Raw genomic sequence first — 26,628 nt, forward strand, 5'->3', positions numbered from 1 at the left:
AACATCAAATCACACTGAATTGCTCCATATCAAAATGTATTGTCCCTGAACAGTATCGTAGCCCATGTATCTAGATAAGGTATATCATCTTATAAGGTAAAGATGCACATCCCTGATATGTATATGTTTATATTGGACTACACTGGCTCAAGCACATACACATTCTGTCCCTACAACACATTCTGTCCATATAACACAATTGGCCCAATTGGGGGCCACATACTGTATTTGTTTGCTCATTAATGTGCCACACACTGCTGATGGGTTTTTGCCACACTGATTGGCCCAGGGGAGTACAACGGTAACAGGTGAAAACAAGTCGATTTGTTACAGATTAGCCACAGGGGTGTTGTGCCTTATTTTCATGTAAATTAGGTCATTGCTCATTTGACCATGATCATTTTTTGAGCTTCACTGAAAGATTAGATCATAATTTCTTTCTTTCTTTCTTCTTCCCTTGGCAGTCATCAGTGTTTCTCAGAATCAGCCACAGTGCTTTGTAGAAGATGAGCATGCTGTGTGCAGAATGTGTGCTCTGCCTCTGCATATTTAGTCTTCATCATTCATTCATCATCAATGTGAGGAAGCTGAACTCCAATCATTTATAGAATAGTGCACAGTACATACTTAACAGTACATGGACAAAAATAGTACAGACACACTTTTTGTCAAATCCCTGCCTCCCTTTCGCACCATTCCTCTCTCTCTTTCTATCTATCTATCTTCCCTCAAATCAAACCTCCAGGTCGAAAGAGGCCAATGCTATACTCTCCCTCCCCAGGAAATGAAGTTCAGTCCTGGGGAGACATGTACAATGTGTGGCTGTGTCTCTCTGGATGTGTTGTGGAGAGTGACAGTTTGTTAATTTAATTGTTAATTAATTTTGTTTGCAATTTTTTTAAACACATCCCTAAGGATGTATACCTGGAGAATGTGTGTGTGTGTGTGTGTGTGTGTGTGTGTGTGTGTGTGTGTGTGTGAGAGAAAGAGAAAGAGAGAGAGAGAGAGAGAGAGAGAGAGAGAGAGAGAGAGAGAGAGAGAGAGAGATTTTGCATAAGTGATTGAGTGTGTGTTGTTTGTGTGTATGTAAGTGTGTGGCTAGAGGCTACTAGCTGCAGTCTAAAACATTCCACTAATATCTAAACAGGTTTTAAACCTCAGGAGGATTCTCAGCCAAAGCAAGCAGACAATATTAACATCCTCTCAGTCTGTCAGTCACTCTCGTTCATTCACTGACTATGAACCCGCACCATGTGATGGAGACTGCAGCGAGCTCACTACTTACAGACCAAACATGTGCACAGTTACCCTCACAACTTCTTGTTTGCACGAAGCACAAAATATCTTCAGATATAAACACAATCAATCCAACCGTGCTGTCTCATGCAAAGTCCTACTGCACCCAAAACACAGACTAACCAAGCCAATAGAATAGAACTAGCCAATACCACCACACAACAATTCATAAATCACACGCACACATGCATAGTCATCCTCAAGGCAAACTGCAGTAGGCAAATAAATTGTCACTCCCTTTTGGCATTACTGTTAAACACACATACACACACTGTAGTACTCACGGTTTCTAGGTTTGTCATCGTCCATGCCCTCCTCTTCATTCTCTGGGTCAATGTCTTCAGCCTGAGTGATCCAGTCTAAATAGCCCTATATCCACACACACACACACACACACACACACACACACACACACACACACACACACACACACACACACACACACACACACACGCACAAGCACATGCACACACAAACACAAACACACACACACAAACAGAAAATACTGATTGGTTAGCAGTACTGAAAGCAGTCTCCTTCAACAACAAAAAAGGCCAAACTGTAGTAATCCGGCTTTAGTATATTTTATGAATTAAATGTTTCACATTCATTATGTTTCCCTATGTTCCTGTAGCCTATTCTTATACTGAACACTTTAGATGATGTTTCTATGATTTTTTGGTATATTTTAATGTATATACTTGGCTGTCTCTTGATTTCCTCTTTAATTCTGTCTGTAAAGCATGTTGTCTCTCTGCTCTCCTTTCTTTGCTTACTGTCAAACCGCTGGTGTTTTTTGACATCCATCTAAAATATTAATCACCTTTTTCCAAGCCTGGCAGTTATATACAGTGATTTGTGACAGCTGTTATATCCTCTGTCAAAAGGGGGCCTCAATTAAAAACGCACTGCCTACCTTGAGGTCCTCCTCCAGTTGCTGTTTTTCTCTGAGTTTCTGGAAGTCACCACGTGCCTTGGCCTTCTCTCTCTCCTTGGAAAACTCTCTGGGAGGAGGGGAGCAAGATGGAGGGATGGGGGTAGACCGTTGGGGGGGGGAGAGAAACAGAGGGAGAAGAAAAAGAACCTGAAAATCTTGACTGAAGTGCTGCAAAACAAATCATGTAACAATACTGTGTTAATACAGATTATACAATGGTGCAGAACAGGAAGGAGGGAAAACCTGCTAAAGAGAGAGAAAAAATGCCAAGTGAAGAGAGAAAAGCTGTGCCAAGGAGACAAGGTGTTAGTATGCAAATACAGATAAAAGCACACCCAGACAGACACATTGGAGCTGGATTCACATCTTAATCATTCCAATTCATCAAAATATATTTTTAAGCAGCCAACAGATACATACAATTTAATTTGGTTATTTTTGTATGTTGGTAAACATGGTAACTTCTTAATAAGCACACAATAAGCATCCATATAAACACAATATGTAAATGAGCTGCAACTATCAAATCACCATCATTTGTCTGAAATTTCTTCCCAGCATTTAAAAAAAGTCTGAATCGATGTAGCTGCATTCTAATCATTAAGCCTGATGCGCTGGTGGGAATGTGAATTGAGACACCCCTACTGACTGACCAAGTGTAGATAAAGTAAGTGAAGACATGCCATATACTTTGGAGAAGGAGAACGTTTTGAATTAAAGCAAAACAACTTTCCCATAAGTGTGCTTGTACAGCTAGTCTCAAATAATCACCAGTGTCCAAACATTGATGATGACTGGACAAATCAAATGGCAAAACTGAAGCATTTAACAGTATGTACTTTGTCTATTTTAGATGACTGCTCACACACTTGCTACTAATGCTACTAAGTGTCATACAATTTCATTGTTTTATACCATTGTAATAATTACATATTATAGTGTTTTGGTCTATAATATAATTATAGATAGAAAATGAATTAGACATGATGGGATCCAATTGTGTAATTCACAAAAATCACAAAATTGTTGCTGTCCCAGGGCATCAGGGCCCCAGGTGCTCCCAAACCTGCAGGGAGTTGTAGTTTCTGCAGTCCACCCCTGGGTCTCCTCCTACTTGCAATGTGCTTGGTACAACCCCAGAGAGAGGGGATAGAGACGGCATCCCTCACCAGCTGTACCAACTCAGCTTGCTCCTGTCAAATTGTAGGAGAAGTGGCTCTGCACCGAGGTCGTCCTGTATCACTGAGCTCCTCACCTTTTGTCTGCCATCTCATTCTTTCGGTCACCACCCAGCGGTTTTGGCCATAGGTCGAAATGAAGATGAACAAGTAAACTGAGAGCTTTGTTTTGTGCCTCATCTATCTTTTTGCAAGTCTTCATGTAGAAACAATTGATTGAATGGTGTAAATGTAGAATTAACATGAACAATCCATTTTATTTCTAAAACTCCTATAGCCACTTATTATGGAGCGATCTAATTTTCTTTACTTTTTTCTTATTAATACAGTAGATTTTTGTCTAGATTTTGGAGGTGATGTGGACAAAGAGGACATAAGCAAAGATAATTTAAGACAACTAAAATCAATGTTAGAATAGTGTGAAATCATGAAACATTATGATGAAACCTGGTGAAATTACTTTGAGGTGTCAGGATGAAAGGAAGAATTAAGGAACATTTGATTAAATGCTGCACTTGGGGAAGGTCAAAGTCAGGTTGGAGCCAAATAATTCATTTGGATGAGAGCTGACAGGAGCTGGGAGGCTCGGGAACATTTGCATCTAAAAAAGTGTACAAATCCACATTCGAAGGTCCATTGATGAGTAAACTTTGTCTGTGCCACCTTGTCGTGAATATTTTGAATGAGGAAATAAGTGCAGTCAATAGCATTCCCTGCTAGTCAGTTATCTCGCACCTTGTCATCTTGCACCTTGTCATCCTGTACCCATTACAGCCTTGCCAGCTGCACATGCAGTATGTTTTTATATAATAACGTTCAATTAAGTGGGACTTTTTGCAGCTATAGAAGTCTAAAAAAAAGGTTCAGATTTATCTGAAGGCTTATCTGATTATTCTTAATCATATATTATGCAATCAATACATAGATTTTAATTAAACAGGTTCCCTGAAGAGCAAGACCAGGATGAAACTCTATAGATTGTCATATGCCATTTTCATTGATTTCTACAGTCAGTCTACAGGTTAGGGAGCTGGAACATAATTTGTGTGTGTTTTCTGTGTGAAATTTAGAGGAATGATAGAACAGATCACACCTACAGACAGCACAGACAAAGACACGCACTCACAAACACAAACGATCAATGAGCATTAGGACAAATTGCTACTGTCTCGCTTGTCAGAACATTAGCAGGAGATCCAATCCTATTTATCTGTGTTTGTATGTGCCAGTGTAACCTCCCCCCCATTCTCTTTCAAGACAGCCTCTCTCCCCATTCTTTCTATTTACACATTACATCAAGTCCAGACAAACAGTCACACCCAATGTTTCTGTTACAGTCTATGGTCTCTATGCCCATCGCTCTCCTTCTTCCTGTTTAGCCATTAGTTATTATGCCAATCTGAGACCCACACACACTCCATGGAGGAAGCAGTTGGTAAAAGGTCAGGCTGTGTAGTGTGTTGACAGCATCATTAGTCAGAAGTCAGACAAAGCGTCAGACAGCCAAACCCCCCAAGCTGTTTGGACCAGATAGACCTCTATTATTTTTCCCACAATGCTCCTGTCACATCACTGTGGGTATCGAGAGTCAGATTTGGGGTCAGTCAGTCAGAGGTGAGACATTTCACTCCCCTAAACCTGTTTCCTACCCTAACTGCCAATACCTAAGTCCATCATAAACTACAGCATGTGAAGAAACGGTCAGAACAAGTAGAGGATTTACTAATGTAAAACTTTTCACACAATAGCTGTGATTTATACAACTCATATTCAAATTACACTCAGATAATGATTCTAGTATTTTTTTAAATGCCCTAACCCCTAACCCTAACCTTAAGCAAGGTTAAAGTTAACTTTTTAATGTGTTAAAGCTGAAACCCAACTGCAAGCTGCAAAGTATTTGCCAATCTTACATTAGTCTACAAACGCAGTTTTCATTTGGTAATATTAGGCTGTGTACACTGGGAGCATGTATTTATACTGCTGTCTTATGATTGTCTTTATTTTAAATTAAGACAACAGTGTTTTGTGCCATCCCAGCAGCACTGAGAACAAAGAATTGTATGATAGTAAGAGTGCTATTCTATAAAGGCAACACTATAGAGTTGTAGAGAGCGGAGAGTTGTGAAGAATGAGACTTTTGATATTGCCACTTAGAGGCAATATCAAAAAGGTCTCTAAGCCAATAATGCCCATTTGTCCTGTTGTAGTGTCCTAGAGCCACATGCTGAAGTACCATTTCTACAGTGGCCGACTGGGGCAAACGCCCTGCAACTTAAGAAAACACACGCAAATAGACAAAACACAAGCAAATTAAGAAAACAACTTCATTCATTTGACAACACATGTGCAGCATTCAGCAAACGCGCTGCAAATACCACAACACAACCAAATACATAAACGCACTGCAAATAAAAAACGATGCAATAAGAAAAGCATGCAAACCCCGAAAAAAGAAGCGATGCAAAAAGAAAAACAACTTAATTAATTTGACAACACATGTGCGGCATTCAGCAAACGCACTAAAAAATACACACAACACAACCAAATACATAAACGGGCTGCAAATACACACAACACAACCAAATACATAAACGCGCTGCAAATATGAAACGATGCAAAAAGAAAAGCACACAAACCCAGAAAACAAATGCAACAAAAAAAATGCTGCATTCAGATTACAAAACGGAAGTTCTCCAGACCTCTAGAGGGAGCAGCTAGTGGAACAGCTTGATTTTCGACCCCACAGGGAGGGGAGGGAGGTAGCGAGAGAGATGGAGAGAGAGGGAGAAAGAGAGAGAGAGAGAGAGAGAGAGAGAGAGAAACTGCATAGACTGTAAATATTAAATCTATGTTTGAGATCTGTTTTCTCTCGTTTGGTGGGTGTGTCTCGGCTCAGGTCACAGGTGATAATCAGCAGAGACGTCTGTAAACTCGTGGTGATAAAACATTTAAAACTGCATCAGCGTTTAACGTTGACGTTTGTTTAAGCCATATTACATGAGAGGGTTTAATTTCGGGGTCCGAAATTACTGAAGTATAGGCCTCCTCAAGTGTAATATTGTGATTATACAACAACGGTTACCAACAAAATAAGTGATCAATCTGTATTCATATTGTGGAGCAATTCGCTCTTGAAATACAAAAAACAGACAGGATTTATAGTCTCTCCCTGTTTAGTAAACCAGCCAATTTACCGTGGGATTTATCAAACTGAATAAATCCCGCCCGCACATAAACACAAAACTGCTTTGTTAACTCCATCGTGTTGTAAGTAAGACACCTGCTGAAAAAGATTGCCGTACTGTTTAGTTCACAAACATCCAACACACCAAAGTACAAACACATAGCGGACCAGACGCCAGCTTTTATTTTGAATAGCCAACGCTCGGCGGACAGAACCAGCCGGGAGGGCAAGAGACGGGAGCATAGACCGTATATTATGAATATATTATGTTATTAATAATAATAATAATAATAATAATAATATGAATTTAATATCGGTTAATAACGGTCGCAAATCAAGCTGTTCCACATAGCTGCTCCCTCTAGAGGTCTGGAGAACTTCCGTTGTGTAATCTGGATGCTGCGTTTTTTTGTTGCATTTGTTTTCTGGGTTTGTGTGCTTTTCTTTTTGCATCGTTTCATATTTGCAGCGCGTTTATGTATTTGGTTGTGTTGTGTGTATTGGCAGTGCGTTTATCTATTTGGTTGTGTTGTGTGTATTTGCAGTGCATTTATCTATTTGGTTGTGTTGTGTATTTGCAGTGCGTTTATGTATTTGGTTGAGTTGTGTGTATTTGCAGTGCGTTTGCTGAATGCCGCGCATGTGTTGTCAAATTAATGAAGTTGTTTTTATTTTTGCATCGCTTCTTTTTTCGGGGTTTGCGTGCTTTATTTTTTGCATCGTTTTTTATTTGCAGCGGGTTTATGTATTTGGTTGTGTTGTGGTATTTGCAGTGTGTTTGCTGAATGCTGCACATGTGTTGTCAAATTAATTAAGTTGTTTTCTTAATTTGCTTGTGTTTTGTCTATTTGCGTGTGTTTTCTTAAGTTGCAGGGCGTTTGCCCCTGTCGGCCACCGTACATTTCACTACAGTCAGCTACAATGATAATGATGATAATGAAACTTAAACACCATCTACTTTCAGAAGCAGGAAGTAGACAGAAATAAAGAGTTCCCTTCAGGAATGACAACAGCGAAGCTCTCTAGAAACAACAGCATGAAGGCATGAAGGAGAGAGAGAGAGAGAGAGAGAGAGAGAGAGAGAGAGAGATGTTAGTCTCAAGTGACCTTTAACCTTGCCCTTACCCGCTCAATACCCCCAGAACCAAGTTTAGCACAAAGAAGGATCCGATGATGATTAAGGTGACAAAATATATCCATGGCCACATGTACCCTACTGCATCATTCACCTAGGTGGAGAGATGGAGGCATGGAGGAGTGGGACCAAAGAGAGGAGACAGAAAGGATGGATGGATGAATGGATGGATGGATGGAAGGAGAATGGGAGAAAAAATGCAGGGAGGAAAAGAAAGGCAAGTAGAGAGGACATTTATTGAGAGGGCAGGGATGAAAGCAAAGAAAGAGCAAAAAAGAATGTTAGGAGAGAAGGGAGGAGTGGAAGAGGGAAGGGGTAAGATCCTTAGTGAAAGTTCCCAACAGATGGAACCGTTGGCTTCGGCAGGATCCCTGCAGAGATTATGGTACATTCATAGTATTTGTCAGATTCACTTAGTGGGCCACATGGCAACGTATCTGACTGTCTGTATTTAACTTGGATCTGAACAAATAGGCATGTATCGGTTGAGCACATGGGGTTACAAGTTTAAGAACAGTTTAATTTACTTCAGTTAACACTCAAATCAGTTCATTTTCAGCATTATCACTGTGGAGAGAGGGTATTGTAGTTAGACACTTCAACAGACTGTGCAGCAAGACTCCCATGGATTGGACATACTTACTGCTCTCGTGACAAATTACTCTCTCTCTCAATGTCATTACTCTTTCAAAATAAATGTAATTTATAAATAAAAAGCCATTAACAGTTTAGAGTCTTAGTTTTATTGTTGTTTTTATTAAAACGTTTTAATTTTGAATGTGATTTTGAGCTGTAACTCATTATTATTATTATTATCATTGTTGCTATGGTTGTTATATTTATCATCTGGTTTGTAACTCTGATGATCAAATTATGTATATCTGGTAACTGTAATGCTTTTATGAGCATTTACAAAAATGATGTTCCCTCAGTGCAGCCTTCCATCCTATAATTTCCATTTTGAATGCCATGTTTCCTCCAGACGTCACTCTGTCCTCAGAATAACCTTTTTTGCCTGTTGTGTTTTCCCTGTTGTGCAAGTTTTTTTTAGGTTCCACCTCCACGGTTGGCCTAAAGGGGTGAATTATTAATACCCCAGTGTGTCCCTACAGGCCGGGTGGTGCTTGTACTAAAACAGCGTGACTTGGCCGAGTGAAGTAAAACAGCACCCCAGCTCGCCTGCTGGAGAGGCATTTACTGAAAAGAAAACACATCATGTGCCTCTATACAAACAGGCTGCACATACACAAACAATGTGAGCAGATGCAAGCTAATCTGCACATGAGACAAACATGTATGTCAACCAACACACATGTCAGATCTTTAAATGCAGTCAGATGTTTAAGTAGGAAGAGGGTCTCTTCAAACTGAGTCTGGACTGAACAAAAACAACTAACTTCACTAAAAGAAAGACAGAATGACAAAAGAAAGCTGCTTGTGTATGTAATTCAACATGTGTTGGTCTTAAGAAGAGAGTCCAGCAAGTATAGATGCACTGTAAGTGTGTGTCTGTGTGTGTGTGTGTGTGTGTGTGTGTGTGTGTGTGTGTGTGTGTGTGTGTGTGTGTGTGTGTTTTCTCTCAGGCTTGTGACAAAGAACGTGGGAGATTTTGCTCAGTTCAGTGATCGCCAGTGCGTCTTTCCTCGACTGTAGAGAACTATGAACTTTACAAGATGTCTAGCTCTACTCTGCTGCCGTGAAACTGCCTATGCTAAACAGTAGTTTACTTTCAGCCATTAGCCAAGGTTTGTCCTGTAACGTTTGCCTTAATCCTGTAATGTGTGTAGTAAGATCCTTAATTGAGATGGTGATGATAGGGATTACGATGGTAAAGGCTGAAGCACGTTCAATTTACAGCAGGGGATTCTGGATTTACGCAGCTTCAAAACTATTAACTTAACTAAAACAGACTCGAAGCAAAATGCTTTAAGATGTATAGTGCAGTTTATGTAAAGTTATATTCAGGAGAAGATGCATTTATATATCAAAAATCTGTATTTACTTAAACAGACACTGGCATGTAAAGTGAACTTGCCCTAATAATAACAATAATAATAATGACAACAATAATACTATGAATGTGCCCAATATTGTGCTTTTATAGTGGCAAACCATGGGTTTTTTCCATTCCATTCCACTCTGCAGTGGTTCACTGGATCCTTAAAAATCAACCATAAGTAGCACTTTAAATGTCTGGTCCAGGGAATCTTGTTGCATGGCCATTTATCACATCCAAAACACTATGTACTGTACAGCCACATCACAAACAACACACACACACACACACACACACACACACACACACACACACACACACTCACACACAGACATTTGTACACACATGACAACAGGACAACCTCTTACCCGCTCAACACCCCCAGAACGAGATTGAGAACGAAAAAGGAGCCGAAGATGACGAGAGAGACAAAATAGACCCATGGCAGCTCATAGCCCATAGCATCCTGCATCTGAGAGAGACAAGAGACATAGGAGAGAAAGAGACAGAGAGAAGAAGGGGATTAACAGGGAGAAGGTTGGAGGGGTGGAGGATAGAGGACAGATAAGGGGGGTGCAAAGAAGAGAGGGATGAGGACAATGGGGAAGAAAGAAGACGTGGGAGAAAGAGGAGGAGGTTTGAGAAGGTTGACATAGAAATAATGAAGGGGGCAGTAGAGGTCAAGGGCAGAAAGTGTGTTAAAGAGGGAAATAAAGAAGGAAAACAAGAAAAGAGCAGTGCATATTTGAAGGAGCAGTAGAAAGACCAGGCGAAACAAGAGTGGCAGTATTGTATGATTAAGTGTGTGTATAAACCCTTTTGTCTGCCTGTTGGAGAGCAGGTGCTTGACAATCCACAATTAAGAACACACTAAACAACACTTAATTGCTTTTGTCACGTCAACGGCAAACCTCTTATATAAAAAATGTTTACACCGTTACAATCCCTGAAGAAAACGTTTCTTGTAAAGGTGGATGGGCCTTTATGGGAAACAGTTTTAGATGCTGTGACTCTACATTGACCATATAAACCAATCATATTCTGTTATAGAGAATTTATCGCATGTGACACTCAAACATCCTAGTGAAATAAATAAGGATGACGATTTCCATTTGCAGGGAAATATTCCACACACTCATCTGGATATTGTAGTGAGGATTGCTTGAGACAGATCGTTATTAGGGCTTATGTAAATGGTAGCTGGTGTAGACAAGGTTATGTCTGAGCAGTTTAGCATCAAGAATTGGATATTAACAGAAATGTCAGATTATTATTTTGATGGATCTGTCATTAATCTACAGTATATTCCTGAAAATGTGACATAATGAAAACTAGGAAAATGCATGGCCCAAACTGAATGAAAGGCTTGGTGTTGTCTAAATGTTTTTCCATAATCATTTGTACTCCAAACAAATAGGTCTTGTTCATCATAAAGAGATCTGGCTGCACAACAAAATAAGTGAAGTGTACGATTTAACTGATGTGTGTACATGTGAGTGTGCAGGAGGTTGCAGCAGACAGGGTAGTTGCAGGAGGGGTGTAGAGCCAGTAAGCTCTCTGCTCCATGTGTATACATGCACTCAGAGACAAACAACATTTGCACGCATGCATGCGCACACACACACACACACACACACACACACACACACACACACACACACACACACACCTGCTTGTATGTACAGTAAGATCCCACGCTCACCCAAGACTGACCAATTCTTCAATTTTGCCACCAAACTGAGATTAGGTTAGCTAAAAACATCAATTTTCTTTGCATCAATCAAACTGCTTTACCAGTGTAACTGTTCATTCCATTACTTTTGTATTCCTTAAGCATTTACTAATCTAATAATTCATTCATTATTCCAATATTGCTTGATAGCTAGCCCCAGTGTGTGCTCTCATGTATTATTCTAGTCACAGAGTTCAAAATCAGTTTCTCTGAAAGCTAAATCACTGGCGATCTTTTAAAAAACGAGAATGTAATTTACCCCTTCTAACTAGGGTTGGCTACTGAAACGCGGTGCCAATAGGGCAAAAGTGTGACTGTATTTCACTTTAGAGACCAGGAAGTAACAACCTGCTCTGCACAGACGGTGCGTTCACTTAAAACAGGTAGCCTCGGGGTGCATTCAAAGTTATTGTAAAATACCCTTTTCCCATCTGGTGGTTGTTTTTGTCGTTCAACAGCAATTTACTGGTGAAATAAGTTATTGTTATAAGTTATAGTTATTACATTATTATTAAATCTTTCATTTTGACCATATGGCCTTAGCAACAAACAAGCTGTTCTTTAATGGCTTTAGCACCGGTATCAGAAAAAACCCAAACGATACTCAACCCTACTTCTAACAAACTCTAAAAAAAAAAACGAACAAAAAGAAAATACTGGATCTCACTGGTCGATTGACAATATGAACAAAGTGTTTTGTTATCAGGTATATGTATATTATACTTATTTTTAAACTTTCATACAACAAAAAAGGCACAAAACAAGAAATGAAATATGTCACTTCTTGCTGCCATCTTTTTTGGATTAGGATATCATAAATGCGTTAAGTGTTGTTCAACAACCTCCTGAGATCACATCATCATTTCAATTCAGAGAAATGGATACTTAGCTCTGTGACCTAAATACAATGATAATACATTAAAAGCGCAAATTGTGGCTATTAGATACATGGAAATTAGCATAATTTCATTGTATTGTAGCAGTTAATGCAGACATTCAGTTGAAAAGTGATGTTTTGAAAAGCCCAAGAACCGGCACTCATCTGTACCACATGAGTGCTTTGCAGTGGTGACACAGACCGCAGTGTGCACTCATATTAAGGACCTTCCAGTAACTGCCACAGCTCTGTTGAGTAACAGCTGACTCTAGGCCATGAGTCTCATCATGGCAAAGTAACACACAGCAGTAGAGTAGTGGCAACAACTCTGATTGATGTTTGAGAAAACACACATACAAGCTAAAACATACATACAAGCTTATGTACTTTAAGGTGGAGATTCATGATTTTTGAGCCCTTATCACCTAGAACTGGAGAGGGCTGCTGCATGCTTCTGGCCATTTACTAAGAAAGGGATAGTTTTTGTGTGTTTATATCCCTTGGTGGCTGTATGTGTATGTGTGTTTGTGTGTGTGTGTGTGTGTGTGTGTGTGTGTGTGTGTGTGTGTGTGTGTGTGTGTTTTCACTTGACACTTCAAGCATCGGGATTCTACACACGTTCCAAATGAATCGGTGCCTTCAATGACACAGTGTATTGTCTGCATCGATTCAGCCTCAGTCTTTCTTTGAATAATCTTTGTGTGCATACCTGCCTTTCTGAGAGAAGTGTTTGTGTTATTGCTTAATATTCTTTTTTTCAAAAGCACTCATGTGGCACTGATGTTACAGATACAGTACAGTGGCTACACACACCGAGCAGTATGGCACTCACTCCACACATACACACATAAAGACAATGTTGTGGTGTCCGGCTCACCCAGTACAGCACATCCGTCCAGCCCTCCATGGTTATACACTGGAACACCGTCAACATGGCAAAGGCGAAGTTGTCAAAGTTGGTGATGCCATCGTTTGGGCCCTCCCATCCCACTCTGCACTCTGTTCCGTTGTATTTACAGTGTCGACCGTAAGCTCCGTCAGGTGCACACGGTGCCGGCTTTTCCTCTGCAATGGTGCCTGTGACAATAGAAATAGGAATAAAGAGATGTTATTATACTGTATACTTCCTATCTAAAAACTGGTACAAATGGATATAAAATAATTAACGTATTACCTGGTTTGTATAAAGTGTTACCTTTAGCTTCTTGCTGGTCATTAGAGGCAAACACAACAGAACTAAGCTTAGTGATGGGATGTTTCTTACTGATATGTTACTGGAGAGTTGTAATTTGCATCCACCCTCGTACTTTATGCACCCAGGCTTTGTACCTTTGACTTTTTCTAAAAGATGTCTTCTAACATAGTTGCATCTTTTATACAGATGATTCCACCGTGGGAGTTTCATGCCCATCCAATCTTTGGAAGTGGTCCAACTGTAAGTCACTTTACACTATCTATGCAGAAAATGACTGGGACTCTTACAGTACTTCAGGAAGAAGTATACAATAACTACTACTACATTTTCAGTACATCTAAGAAATGTCTACATCTAAAAGAAAAATCAATGTGAAAACGTGTTTTGCTATTACTGCAATAAAAAAACAAGCTCTCGAGGGTGATGTATATTCCACCAGCACTTACCCAGTGCAAAGCTAATGCCTCTCATGGGACCTATAACATCACCATAACAATACTTTGTAGGTCCATTCATACCTAAGAGCCTTTACTAATACATGTTTCAATCATTTATGGCAGCTGCTGTTTCAATTATTGCCCAAATTATTCATACTCAGAAACATAAATGATGGTTTAAATAATGAATGGAGGTTATCATTTAAACTGTTTTAAGGTATGTGCTCTATTTTCTCCCTGCTCTGTTGGCTGATAGGTGATGTCTTACTGACTGTTAAAGATTTATGCAGTTTTATTTCAGTTGAAAAGGTTTGTGTGGTACAGTATTCACCTGTGTGTCCATCTCTGGAGCTGAAGTGTGAATATATGCCTACTCAGGCATGCTTTCACACACAGTTGAATACATGCTTCAACATTAATCTCAGCATTGAGTAAACAAGTGTACATGTTTGATCATGCAAGTTTGTATTTGCATCTATGCATTACTGGACACTAGTCCAGATATTCCCTCTCTCTCCCCCTCTGTCTCTTTCTTTATGTGCATGTGTGTGTATGCGTGTGTGTACCTGTATTCTGGTGAGTGCAGGTTTTGTGCATCTTGCCCATGAAGAGCTCCAGGCCGATGATGGCATAGATGATGATAACGAAGAGGACAAGCAGAGCGATATGGAGCAGAGGAACCATGGCTTTGATTATGGAGTTCAACACTACCTGTAAACCTGCGGCACACACACAGAGAAACTGCTGAGGACATTACGGTTGGACAAGAAAAAAAAAAAAGAGCAGTTAATGATGAAAGCCTTTTTCTCATATAAAAGCGTTTGTAGGGCATCATATAGCAGTAGTTGAAATGAATCACCATGTAAGCACTCAAACTGACTCCTATTATTGTTATAAAGCCTAAATATTCCCTTTTGCATGTGATCACCCACTCAGAGAGAGAGCCTTCAATGAGTTTCTAAGAAAGAATACAAAACATGATACTTGTTCGATACAACTTTACAGTTAATTTACTGAATGCTTTGATGGACAAAGGCTCAGGATACTGCATACTAATAACTCACAAAAACAGTGACAGGAATACATTCTGTTGAGGAGGCTTATTAGTATGAAAGACATTCAAATGTAAATGTTTTTGGCCATGTTTATTAATCAGGTCAAATCAAATAAATCCACATTTATCCTACAAAGATTAAATGTGGGTTTATTTGATTAATTTGTCAAAAAATGTATTAAGACACATGCTTCTATAAATACACACCTTATCAGATCATGTTGATGACAACAGTTCAGCTTATTTTTTACTTGTTCATTTTTGCATGCAGCTGTAATGGCTTAGATCTATTAATCCAAAACTACAGTACCTGTGAACTGGGAAATTTGCATGCTATTACACCTTTGATAGAAAACGAAGGCCTACATTCTTATGTAGTTAGTATATCATCCAGCTTAGTCACTAACAGACAGGCTGACAGACAACTCATCTACTGCTCGTACTGTCTGAGTATCTGACAAGAGGACTCTTTGTGTGCGCATGTGTATGTGTGTGCATTTACACGTCACTGTGTGTGTATGTGTGGCATCAGGCAGCAATATCAGCTCCAATCTGTGGTTCATTTCGCCCCTACCTCACCCAATAACCATTCACACCTGATCCTCAGAGCATCTCTTTCTTTTCTGTCTTTCTTTCATCCACAGCTCTTAGTACTTACTGGGTACTCCAGAGACCAGTCTGAGGGGTCTGAGTACTCTAAACGCCCTTAGAGCCTTGACATCGAAGCCCGCTGCCTTCCCTCCAATAGGAGTGGCACCGTCCCCCTTGGTGGCCTGCTCTAAGATGGCACTGAATAACCTGCAAGACAGAAAGTAATGACTTCAATAATAATCAGCATCAGCATGACATCCCATTTCCACATACTAGAGAATATATGAGAGAGGAAAACAATAAAAGGGATACAGACATACAGGGATATATTAGAGTGATGATTATCTGCAGTTGTCATTATGGCCTTACTTTCCTGCGTTGCCACTGAACCATCTACATCATCTTTATAATAAGTTAAAGTGGTGTAAATTTAGACATTAACCTAGTTTAGGACCCACATTTTAAAGCAAAGAAAATTATGAAGACATCTGCACAAATCTGCAGCAAATAAAAACATGTTAATTAGTTAGTTCTCCAACAATAGAAAGTGTTTCATCTGTTCCCTCTGTCTTTCACAGATAAGGAAATGTGAGACACTCGGCTTTAATGATTTGACAGTCAGCTCAACATGTCTTTAGTGAAGAGGGGCGTCTACAAATTGTGTTTATAAGTGAGTGCGTGCTCATAGCACTGTCAGATTCACTATAACAAACATTTACATTTTACCATGTGATGCCACACAACCTTCTCTCTGCTGTATTATATCTGGTACTTAAAGCTGTTGCTTTTTGTTAGCTATTAGCTTCTATGATTTTTACAGGTAACAGGTAAGAGTGGCCCCCAAGTTTCCATTTATGTACACCATTTGGCCAAAAGTATGTGGACACTTTTTCCATATGCATTTGTGTCTGGTCTGGGTCTGTTTTTCATGGTTTGGGCTATAGGCCCCTTAGTTCCAATTACTGTATGCTACTACATACAATAATATTTCAGACCAGTGGTTTTAAACCTGGGGTTGGATGGTTCAGGAATGAGATGCCCAACAATCACATAGAGGTGGAATGTTCAGGTGTCCACACACTTTTGACCATATAGTATACAGTAGACAAAGTATAATCGTAAATTAAAGGGCTAAACGTGTTTTATGCTGTTTCCTTATGTTGGCTATGATCCCCTTTGAAATTATTTACAGACGCCTCTTTGGATGTTAGTGGCTCACAAGCTTGAATTTACAGTAAGTATGTCCAGCTGAGCTTATCACTCTCTCTCTCCTCTCTCTGAGATCCTTTAGAAATTACCATACAATACCATTTTTTAAGCTAGTGTGGCTCAAAGGCCAGTTAGCGGCGCGTTAGTCATGGAGAATTATCAATTAGCACAGTTGAAATGGCCACTTGAAAATACCTTTCAAAACATTTCGCCCTCTCTCTTCCTCTCACTCTCTCTCTCTGCCTCTCTATTTCACACTACCTCCCTCTCAATTTGATTTACTCGCTCTCTTTCTCTCTCCTTTGAAACAGAGTATGAAAAGCACGTCAAGGCTCCACAGTTTTGCACCACCAGCATTTCGCCCAGCATGTTTTGCTGTGGTGGAGTGTTAGATGATAATTAGAGCCTTTGAGTGTAGCACCACATAATGGCTTGTGTACATCCACAGCTAAAGATAGCAAAATCTGTGTACATTCATAAAGATAGCAGGGGTTTTGTGGTTTCATAGTAGTCATAACACCACAATACTACTGAATTCATTTTTGGAATGATTATAAATTCACAATAGACCTGCAACTAATTATGTTCATTATCAATTAATCTTTTGATTTTTTAATAACCTATTTCTAGTGAAAAGGTTCTCATAGCCCAAGGTGATGTCTATAAATTACTCTTTTTGCCTGACTAAATCCAAAGCCTAAAGATATTCGATTTACAATGATAAAAAACACACAAATGCATGACATCCTCAAATTTTAAAGGCTGGAACCATGTTAACCAGTGAGTTTCGCTCGATATATGACTTTAAATGATTGATTTTGTTCTTGGCAATTGGCTAATCAATTAGTCAAATAAAGGTTTCAGCACTAATTTTAAATATTTGTATGGCAAATATTTTTTGTGATGATCCTACAGCAATTTGTACCATTAAAAAAAAGTGCAGGGGGTGCAGGGTTACAGGGTGCAAAAAAAAAAAACGAGATGAAAGAAATGAAAGTAGCAAGAGGAGAAAAATATATGTAAGGGTAAAGAGAAGTGATAGAGAAAAGACAGAGAGATGAAGGAGAGCCACTGTATGCAAAGTAGAGACTAAAGAGAGTCTATATAGTACCTATTCATTTTGCGCGCACGCACGCACGCACACACACACACACACACACACAGCCTGTTAGCTCATTGAACCATCCCTAATAAACTCTATGTGTATGTGTCAGTAAGAGCGTAGGCTCTAGCATATGTGTGTATGTGCAAGTGTACATGTGTGTGTGCATGTATGCGTGCCTGTGTGTGTGTGTGTGTGTGTGTGTGTGTATGTGTGTGAGAGTGTGCCTCCAAGGCTGCTCCGCACCAGGTACAAGCTCTTTCACCCATATGGTGAACATTCCAGAGGGAGCGAACTCTGTCACTTCTCATCTACGCACACACACACACACACACACACACACACACACACAGAGGCACAGGCAGGCTGGCAGTTAGGCACACACAGGCACAGAGACAATCACTCATTCATGCACAAACACAGATAGAGTGCTGTCACAGCTGAATATTTTCTGGATCTGTGTGTCCTCTTTGAGTATGTGAACTGGAGGGAGTGTGTGTGTATTAGTGTTTCACGACTTTGCAAATGTTTTTTTTCCATTCTGTGTCTTTTCCATGATAAATTCTTATTCTTATATAAAATGGGTCAAAGTCTTGTTCACACTGTAATCTGAGCCTTTTCTAGTTTACTTGGAATGGTGAGGTTTAGGCACGTAAAACTGCTTGAATTAAGTTATAGAAAAGTTTGGGATTCTTTTCATAAAGGAAATTGGACGTGAACTCTGGCCTCTTTCAACAAAACAAGTAATGCTGCCTTAATTCTTATTTGCACAACAGCAAGATGTCACTTGTCCTAAAACCCTCCACATTGGTAATTGTAAGCCTTTTGATCAAATGACAAATGCTGTAATTTCTCTGGTGAGTGCAGTCTCCATTATCATGCCTTCATAATGTTTTTACTGGATTTCACCTCATGTGTTAGTGACCAAGTCAAAATATAAAACAGTTACCGTGTCAAAAGGGAAAAGACAATTTGGTCACTTTGGTCACAGAAGAGTAAGTATGCTTATTTTGACCATGTGAAAGATGCTTAATATCCAAACATAGCACCAACCCTCCGACAGCAAGACAATGACTGAACCCTGTCAATTCCAGGGCTGCAGCAGGTATCTGACCTTCTGACCTTATTTTGGCAGGGTTGTGGGGTAGAAGACAATTTCCTCGAAGGGATCAATACAGTATCATTGGACATTAAATGATGCTGCGTCACAATAAAAGCGAGAGAGACAGAGAGAGAAAGAGAGAGTAAGAGAGGCAGACAGAGAGTGTAGATAATAGCATAAGAGTGGTAAAGGTTGTGTTAATGCCAGGGGCACTGGCACCATGATGTCAGTGATGTATGTGTGTGTGTGTGTGTGTGTGTGTGTGTGTGTGTGTGTGTGTGTGTGTGTGTGTGTGTGTTGGGGCATTCACAGAGCCTTCCTTCAGGCTCTTGGTTGCTTTCTTCTTGCAGTGTCTCTCTCTTGTGCACTTGCACAAACACGTACACACACATGGTCAATTAGACCATTTTTATGGCATTAATGTAACTGTCAGGTCCACTGGCTAACCCCAACACAACATTGTACACACAGCACAGCTGGCAGGCAGGCAGGCAGGCAGTGCACACACACACACACACACACACACACACACACACACACACACACACACACACACACACACACACACACACACACACACAGGCACAGAGGGTTTAGCAGATGGGCTAGGTTGCTGAGTTGCAGATAAAGGAAAACAGAGCAAAGCTTTGCTATCAGCATCTAACAAGCTAATCAGTTTAGGCTTCAACAATACACTGTAGGCCAAAGTTTACTGCGGCTTTAATACAGATTCACTGTGAAGGAAGATTGTTTTATGGCAATACTTTTCAAAGTTGTTGAGTATTGTAGTATTTTAATATTATTACCATATATTAATACCACATGTACTGAGAGATAAGCATTATTCCTGTGGAAAAACAAGACCACCTCTTTCCTCTATCAGCCTCTCTGAAAATTGTATTGTGTGCCAGCAAATTGGATTTTGGAAATCTGTTGAATTACTAGTAAAGGTACAATTGGTTGAGAAAAAAAAGATGAAACCATTTTCATCAACACAGCTTTAGTAAATAAATGTAAGCAAATATAACAGTAAGTGCAATAGCTCCCTTGTGTTTACTACAGCAATCCAAAGTGTTTACGGGAAATGTGATCCTAATTTTGAAAGATGCTAGCACTATGAGTACCTCTGGCATTAGATAGAGGCTGCCAATTGTCTTGGCTGTAGTTTCATTTGTTAACAGTAATTATACCAAGGTACTATGATTAATTTGCAAATGATGTGCTGATGTTTAAAAATGTGTCAGGTGGTGCTTTTACAAACCCTGAAGAGACGGTGAATTACAATTATACAGGACTTGCTATCCCTGTCATCCCCTCTATTAAACTACATAGATTAACTTAGAGTAATAATAATAGTAAGTAAATTATTTCACAGCTTTATCTTTTCTGTGCGTTTCTGTCCACTCACCCTACGACTACGATGATGAAGTCGAGCAGATTCCATCCGTTCCTCAGGTAAGCGTTGGGGTGGAAGAGCAGGCCGTAGGCTATTACCTTCAAGAATGCCTCCACCGTGAAAATGATGAGAAACAGATACTCCACACGCTCCTGGAGAGACAAAAACAAGACAGGTCCATATATTTGTCTGGGCAGCAGCATTGCAGAGAGACTCAGTATGGCAGGCATTAGAGATAAATAAAAAAGACATTAGATAAAAGGGAGAGGAGATAATAGAAAGGCCGCTGGTCGTAAAGTTTGTGTTAAGCTGAGTTTCACATGTGAGTAAATACTACTAATTAACCGGATATTATGTATTGAGACACACCAATCCTTTGAGAGAACACCAAACATGCATTCAAAAACTGTTTGCAGTAGATCTCTGGCCATACCAAAGCACTAAGATCCACACACATTCATTCACAATCATGACATTTATTGATGCCCATGTCAACACTTAAAGGCTGTGTGTGACTTGAGAGTACCAACAGTGCTGGCTGCTTACAGTACTCCTGTACTCCTTCTGTTATTGTTTATGTGGCTTCTAGTCTGTGTGTGTGTGTGTGTTTGATTATTTATGTGTGAACATGTATTTGTCTCTACTTGTAATCGTGTACACAATCATCAAAGCGCTCTCTTCCTGTCCTGAAGACAGGAATGCATGCATGTGTGCATGTATACACAAATGCACATGCACAAAAGCAACTCTTCTACTACAGAGTTCCTCAGGGATTGTTGCCATAGTGATGACCCTTGCCCAAGGGGGTCCTGGGAAATGTCCTGAAAAGTCCTTTAGACAGAGAGAGGAATTATGTAACTTTCTGGCCATCATAAACTTACAAACAATTAATCATCCACCTAATCATTCATAGTTTCTGCTTTCTATTTTCTTTGTCAAGTTTGTAACTGAAATTAGATCAAGGCAATGGTGCAAAACTATTAAGCTCCTGTGTAAACAAAACGGAAAATATTATATAACTGAATACTGTATATTCAGAAATATTCTCTGTCCCCTCTCTCGGTCCCTATTTTTTTTTATTTTTTATATACACAAATATATTTAGCACCATCTATCAATCTATCCATCCATCTGAGTCCCTGCTCCTCCTCCTCCTCCTGTTCCCACTGTTTCCCCATGGACACACGCTCACAGAGGGCCAGAGGTTTGGGACAGAAGGCCAGCCAGGTCTCTCCAGACTCCAAGCCCCATCCCTGGGAAGAACCAGCTGAACCTGAGGCTGAAGGGACACAGCTTCTGTATGTGTCCAAGTTACCAAATTAGCTTCACAAGCTGATAGAGTTAGCTAAGAATCACCACAAAATGATCATAGAAGATGCAATTAAGATAGTTGGCAACTTAATGTCAGGCCTTTTTACCAGTGTAAGAATAACTCCTACAAATAGAACATTCTTTATATTCCAAAATATATTTAAACACAATCCTTAATGTATATAGTCTTATTTTTTTAGATACTGACTATTTAACATGGAGTTGAATTTAATCAAATGTGTTTAACTGAAGTGATCTGTCTTAAACAACTAGTAAACAAGTGTTGTTAAAGTTAAAAGACCATGTTAGTGTTGGATAAAGATTTGGCTGTTTTAAGATTTGCTGTTAAGGCTGATGTGAGTCTTAAGTGGGTCCAGCTAAACAAGCAACTTTCTCAGCATGAAGAAAGACTGTGTCAAACTACCATTAAGCCACTGGCATGCACACATATCCTGGACCATGGGAATCAGTCATCCATGTAGCCACTGTTTTGACATGTCAGCTGTGGTTTCACAGTCACATTTGTAACTTAAGAAGAAGAACGAAGGTTTAGAAAGGCGTTTATTTAACTTGGATTTTCAGAGCGCTATCTTCTCAGCAGCTGACACCGCATTACAACTTCTAGATATTGATAAAAGAATCATGCTTGGATTTTGTGTTCTTAATGACGTGACTATCATACACCCTGTGATTTGGAAGGGTTTTTCCCACACATAGAAATACTCAAGAAGCTTGACGGTGGAGGGAATGACATGAATAATAATACAGAGGATTTGCACAGTTTGAAAGACAGACAACTTGAAAGGCAAGTTGATTTTTTAGGCCAGAGATTCTGCACCTGAATGGCTGCTCAGAAAGCTGCCTTAAACTTGTTTTGCTTCCCGTCTCTGTCGCTCTAACCTCCTCATTTCAATTCAAGTCCATCCAGTGCACTTTATTGGCACAAAAGTATCCAGCTTAAAGATAAAGATCAAGATTTTCACATTAAATACCAGTCTTCTTTTTCTATCTGTGTGTGTGCACGTCAGTTTCAGAGCCTGGAGAATTGATTGTTTTTCATAATCATCATTCGTACTGCAGACCCTTCACCACACAGTGAGTATTAGTAGTCTATGCGGAAGTAATTAATCTCACAAACACACATACACTTATCCTCCCTCTCAAATACACAAAAGCTCTCCATCACTCTCTCTCTCTCTCACACACACACACACACACACACACGCACGCACACACACACACACACACACACACACACACACAGGCTGTGTATCTGGCGGTGACAGGCAGACAGTGTGGCGCTCAGAAGAATAAAACAGAGAAAAACATCTGGTTGGAACAGCTAAGCCTGAAAAACACACACACACACACACACACACAAACACACAAACACATACAGATACACTTCTCTGCCTCCTTTCCTTTCGTTCATTCAGACCCATAAAGGGCAACATCCATAAGGGGCAAGACTAATCGGGTTAGTGACTGGAAAGAAATGAGAGAGAAAATATGAGAGACTGAGAGAGAAGAGAAGGATGGATGAGAGAGAGAGAGAGAGAGAGAGAGAGAGAGAGAAGGCAGACAAAATGACAAAAAGGTGAGTATGTGGGAGCAATAATTCAGTTAGCTGTGATAGGTCAACCAAACCGCCTATCCATCAACTAGGCCAATCAGATTATTGTATCGACATTCTACCATACAGTGGACAATGTTTCCATTCACCATGACCTTCTGTGTATGTGTGTGCTGCAAAACAGGATTAGCCAATACGTTATTTATTTATTTTTTTAAACCTACAGACACATCGTAGTCTAGTGTCAATGGAGAGACTGACATATATTGAGAGGCAAATTGGGGGTGTATGAGAAAATCTTTCTTGAAAAGAAGACAGGAGAGCTGCTACTGTGATACTGTCATATCATTTGCTTTTTGATTGTTGTAGTATGGCAGAGGTTGAGAGAGAAACTTTGTTGTGTGTTGGGACGTTACATTGTAACAAGATCATTAATAGATCTGGGAACACAGCGACATCGCTAAGAAGAAGTCAGACAGGGCAATTCATACGGGCAGTCAGACAATGGTAGAGATTTTTAACAAACTCCAGTTACCTAAACGTATTTGGAGGAGAGAACAAAGTACTTTCCCTGTGCAACAAGGGGTTTTTATAATTTTTATGAACAAATAAAGTGGTTTCAATAAGCTAGCTTGAATGTTTGATGGTTAACAATCTATTTGTCTGTGTGAACACTACAGATAAATAGGACCCAAGTCATAATGAACAGGAATTATTCTTTAAATAAGGTGGGTTCTGTATGTAAATATATATGTATACTGTATGTATTGGGGCTGTCAATCGATTAAAAATGTTATCGCAATTAATTGAATGAGTGTCCTAGTTAACCCGCACATTTTTTTATCTGTTCTAAATGTAGCTACTTTAAAAGGGATATTTTTCAAGTTTTAAATGCTCAAGTGGTATTTGAGACTGGACGTACTCCGGTTGTAACTCAGTTCACATCGCCAGTACATGAAATAACTTTAGTCTTGTCGACAGAACCATCTGGAAGGGCTTTGAAACTCAACTTGCCTTTCAAAAGACCCTTTTTTAAAATCCATTTCTGCTCAAGGAGCTTAGTTTCTGCTAGCTATCCACTCCCGTTCATTGATGTATTATAAGACCCGTAAGACCCACTCCTGTTCCGTCGTTTCGTCTCTGCTGCTAGTCGCCAAGTTGGCAACACCGTCCACGTTACTGCTGCAACTTTCTGATTTCCCAAATGAAATCCTGGAGCGAAATCACAGAATGTGCGTGTGTTAATTGCATGTTAAAAAATGAGTGGTGTTAAAAGGAATTTGCGTTAACTTGTTAATTTTGATAGCTCTAATATGGATATATATGTATATGTAAAAAGCCATATGGTCAAAAACACCTTTATCACACTGTCGGATTTGAACCAGCAACTACCTTGCACTAACTAACTTGACATGAAGTAAAGTTAAAGCTGTTTCATGCTTCTTGCGTTCAGCGCATGGTCGCCGCGAACCGTCTGGTCTTTCATACTGATTGCGGTCAGAGCAGCTCAAAGAACGGACTTCTTCTCTCCTGTAGCCAAAATAGTTACAAAATCTTGGAGGTGCGCGGCTCGGCAATCAGACCCTCCGCGCACAGTCAACCAGGCCGCTTTTGCGTCATATCGCCGTCCGCGCCGTGCTGACCGCGCTAAACGCAAGAAGCGTGAAACAGCTTTAAGGAGGTCTTTACTTTAATTTCTTCTTGTCTCTCCAACTTCTAACTCCTTCTCTCTCTTCTCTAACTTATCTCTCTCTCCTTCTCATCCCTCACTTCTACTTCTTCACCTCCTCTTGTACTTTCCCTCATCGCTCTCTTTCTCTGTGGGTGCCAGCAGAAGTTACCATAGAGACCAAGATGGGTTCCGACGTTACCATGGAAACTGGGCTGCAGCAGCAGCAGACTTTCTTTCTTTCACACACAAACGGATGACAATGATCAGTATTGAACCAAGAATATCCACAGCACATAGTCATAACTACTACTCTTCTGTCAGCATCCAGACTTCCTATTGTGTCTGTGTGTGCATATGTGTATAACCAGTTGCCACCAGTTGATAAAACTGAACTTTGTCGTGTATACAACTTAAGTGTGTCATTCTGTCACTCTGCACAGGCCTAATAAAACTTGAATTGCTTTCTACTGTACAGTACAACAACGTGCCACACTGTTTACAATACAAGATCTACAGTATAATGCAATACATAATCTATAAAACATATGCAGTATGACAGTGGATTAACCATTCTACGGTTTCAGTGGGATATGGTATAGTATCTTCTCCCTTCTTTGATCTGCTTCAGTCTCAAAGTTGAAATACGATGGGAGTGAGACATATCTGAGGCCTTTCTACAAAAGCTTAAGTAGACACAAAAGGGTAAACAATTCATCTGAATTATGGTCTGTGTATTGTTTTCCTTTGTTGAAGGTTTAATATAATTTTGGGGTTAAGTTGTGGGTCAGTAAGCAAAAATTGGGTCTGTATTGGGTCTTTTTTTTCTTTTGTTGTAATTGCTACAGCATGGAAATAAATAAAGATCTCTAATCAAAGCTGACAATGCTCAAGAGAACAGCAGCAGATTAATAATGTCATTATCTTGTGATGTGAATTCCACAACAGTGAAAATCAGTGGCAATACAGCGGTAAATGTCTCAGTTCCTAGGAAAATCTTCTTATGTGGGTGGGAGAACTGAATGAGCAATGCGTTTTCTTTTGCGGGGTGCAAATGTTCCACCAAAACAAGTTCCTTCCCGAGACCAATGTGCAGAGCCACCGTTGCTGTGTCCGGAGCTTAGAGCCTCTCCACTCACTCTTATTGCATTGTAAAACAGGTCTCAACTCATAAATAAAGCATACATATACAGGAAGAAACAGGTACATTGTTTGCAGTTTCACCAAATAAAAGTGCCAGGGTCAAACTCTACTTTTCATGGCCAGAAAGTTAAAACCAGGTTTTTCTACCAAAAGTTCAATGCCACTTTAAAAACCACCCAGGTCAATGGAACTCACAGATGCTGTGATTGTACTGGGATTCTCCCAGGTGTGAATTTGAGTTACTGTGTATATATATATATATATATATATATATATATATATATATATATATATATATATAAATAACAGAAGACTGCTGAAATAGATCATGGGTGCTTATTTAACGTGTACTGCTGCATTAATAAAGGATAACACAAGGCAAGAGTAAATATATACCAGATTACAAAATAAAAAAATATTCTCCAGGATTACTGCTATGATGGACATAGTTTGTTGTTTGTCACGCCACTTAAGAATCTCTTTGAATGATGTTGCTGCAGGCAACACA

At 39.7% G+C, this 26,628-nt stretch overlaps 1 protein-coding gene across 9 annotated transcripts in view; it reads right to left on the reverse strand.

Moving 5' to 3' along the window:
• Nucleotides 1-26,628, reverse strand: part of cacna1c (calcium channel, voltage-dependent, L type, alpha 1C subunit) — a 231,715-nt gene that overhangs the window by 70,909 nt on the left and 134,178 nt on the right. For 8 of the 9 annotated variants that reach the window (XM_035996127.1, XM_035996126.1, XM_035996128.1 and 5 more), the window contains exons 4-10: nucleotides 20,437-20,576; nucleotides 15,683-15,822; nucleotides 14,537-14,689; nucleotides 13,216-13,415; nucleotides 10,098-10,201; nucleotides 2,213-2,300; nucleotides 1,581-1,665 (exon numbers count right to left, since the gene is read on the reverse strand). In XM_035996127.1, the coding sequence (XP_035852020.1) occupies nucleotides 1,581-1,665; nucleotides 2,213-2,300; nucleotides 10,098-10,201; nucleotides 13,216-13,415; nucleotides 14,537-14,689; nucleotides 15,683-15,822; nucleotides 20,437-20,576 (910 nt within the window). Of the gene's footprint in view, nucleotides 1-1,580; nucleotides 1,666-2,212; nucleotides 2,301-7,723; nucleotides 7,828-10,097; nucleotides 10,202-13,215; nucleotides 13,416-14,536; nucleotides 14,690-15,682; nucleotides 15,823-20,436; nucleotides 20,577-26,628 lie in introns of all 9 variants that reach the window. The other variant, XM_035996121.1, reaches the window with a different exon arrangement.

Source organism: Sander lucioperca, chromosome 20 (genome assembly GCF_008315115.2).
Source record: "Sander lucioperca isolate FBNREF2018 chromosome 20, SLUC_FBN_1.2, whole genome shotgun sequence".
Classification (NCBI taxonomy): domain Eukaryota; kingdom Metazoa; phylum Chordata; class Actinopteri; order Perciformes; family Percidae; genus Sander; species Sander lucioperca.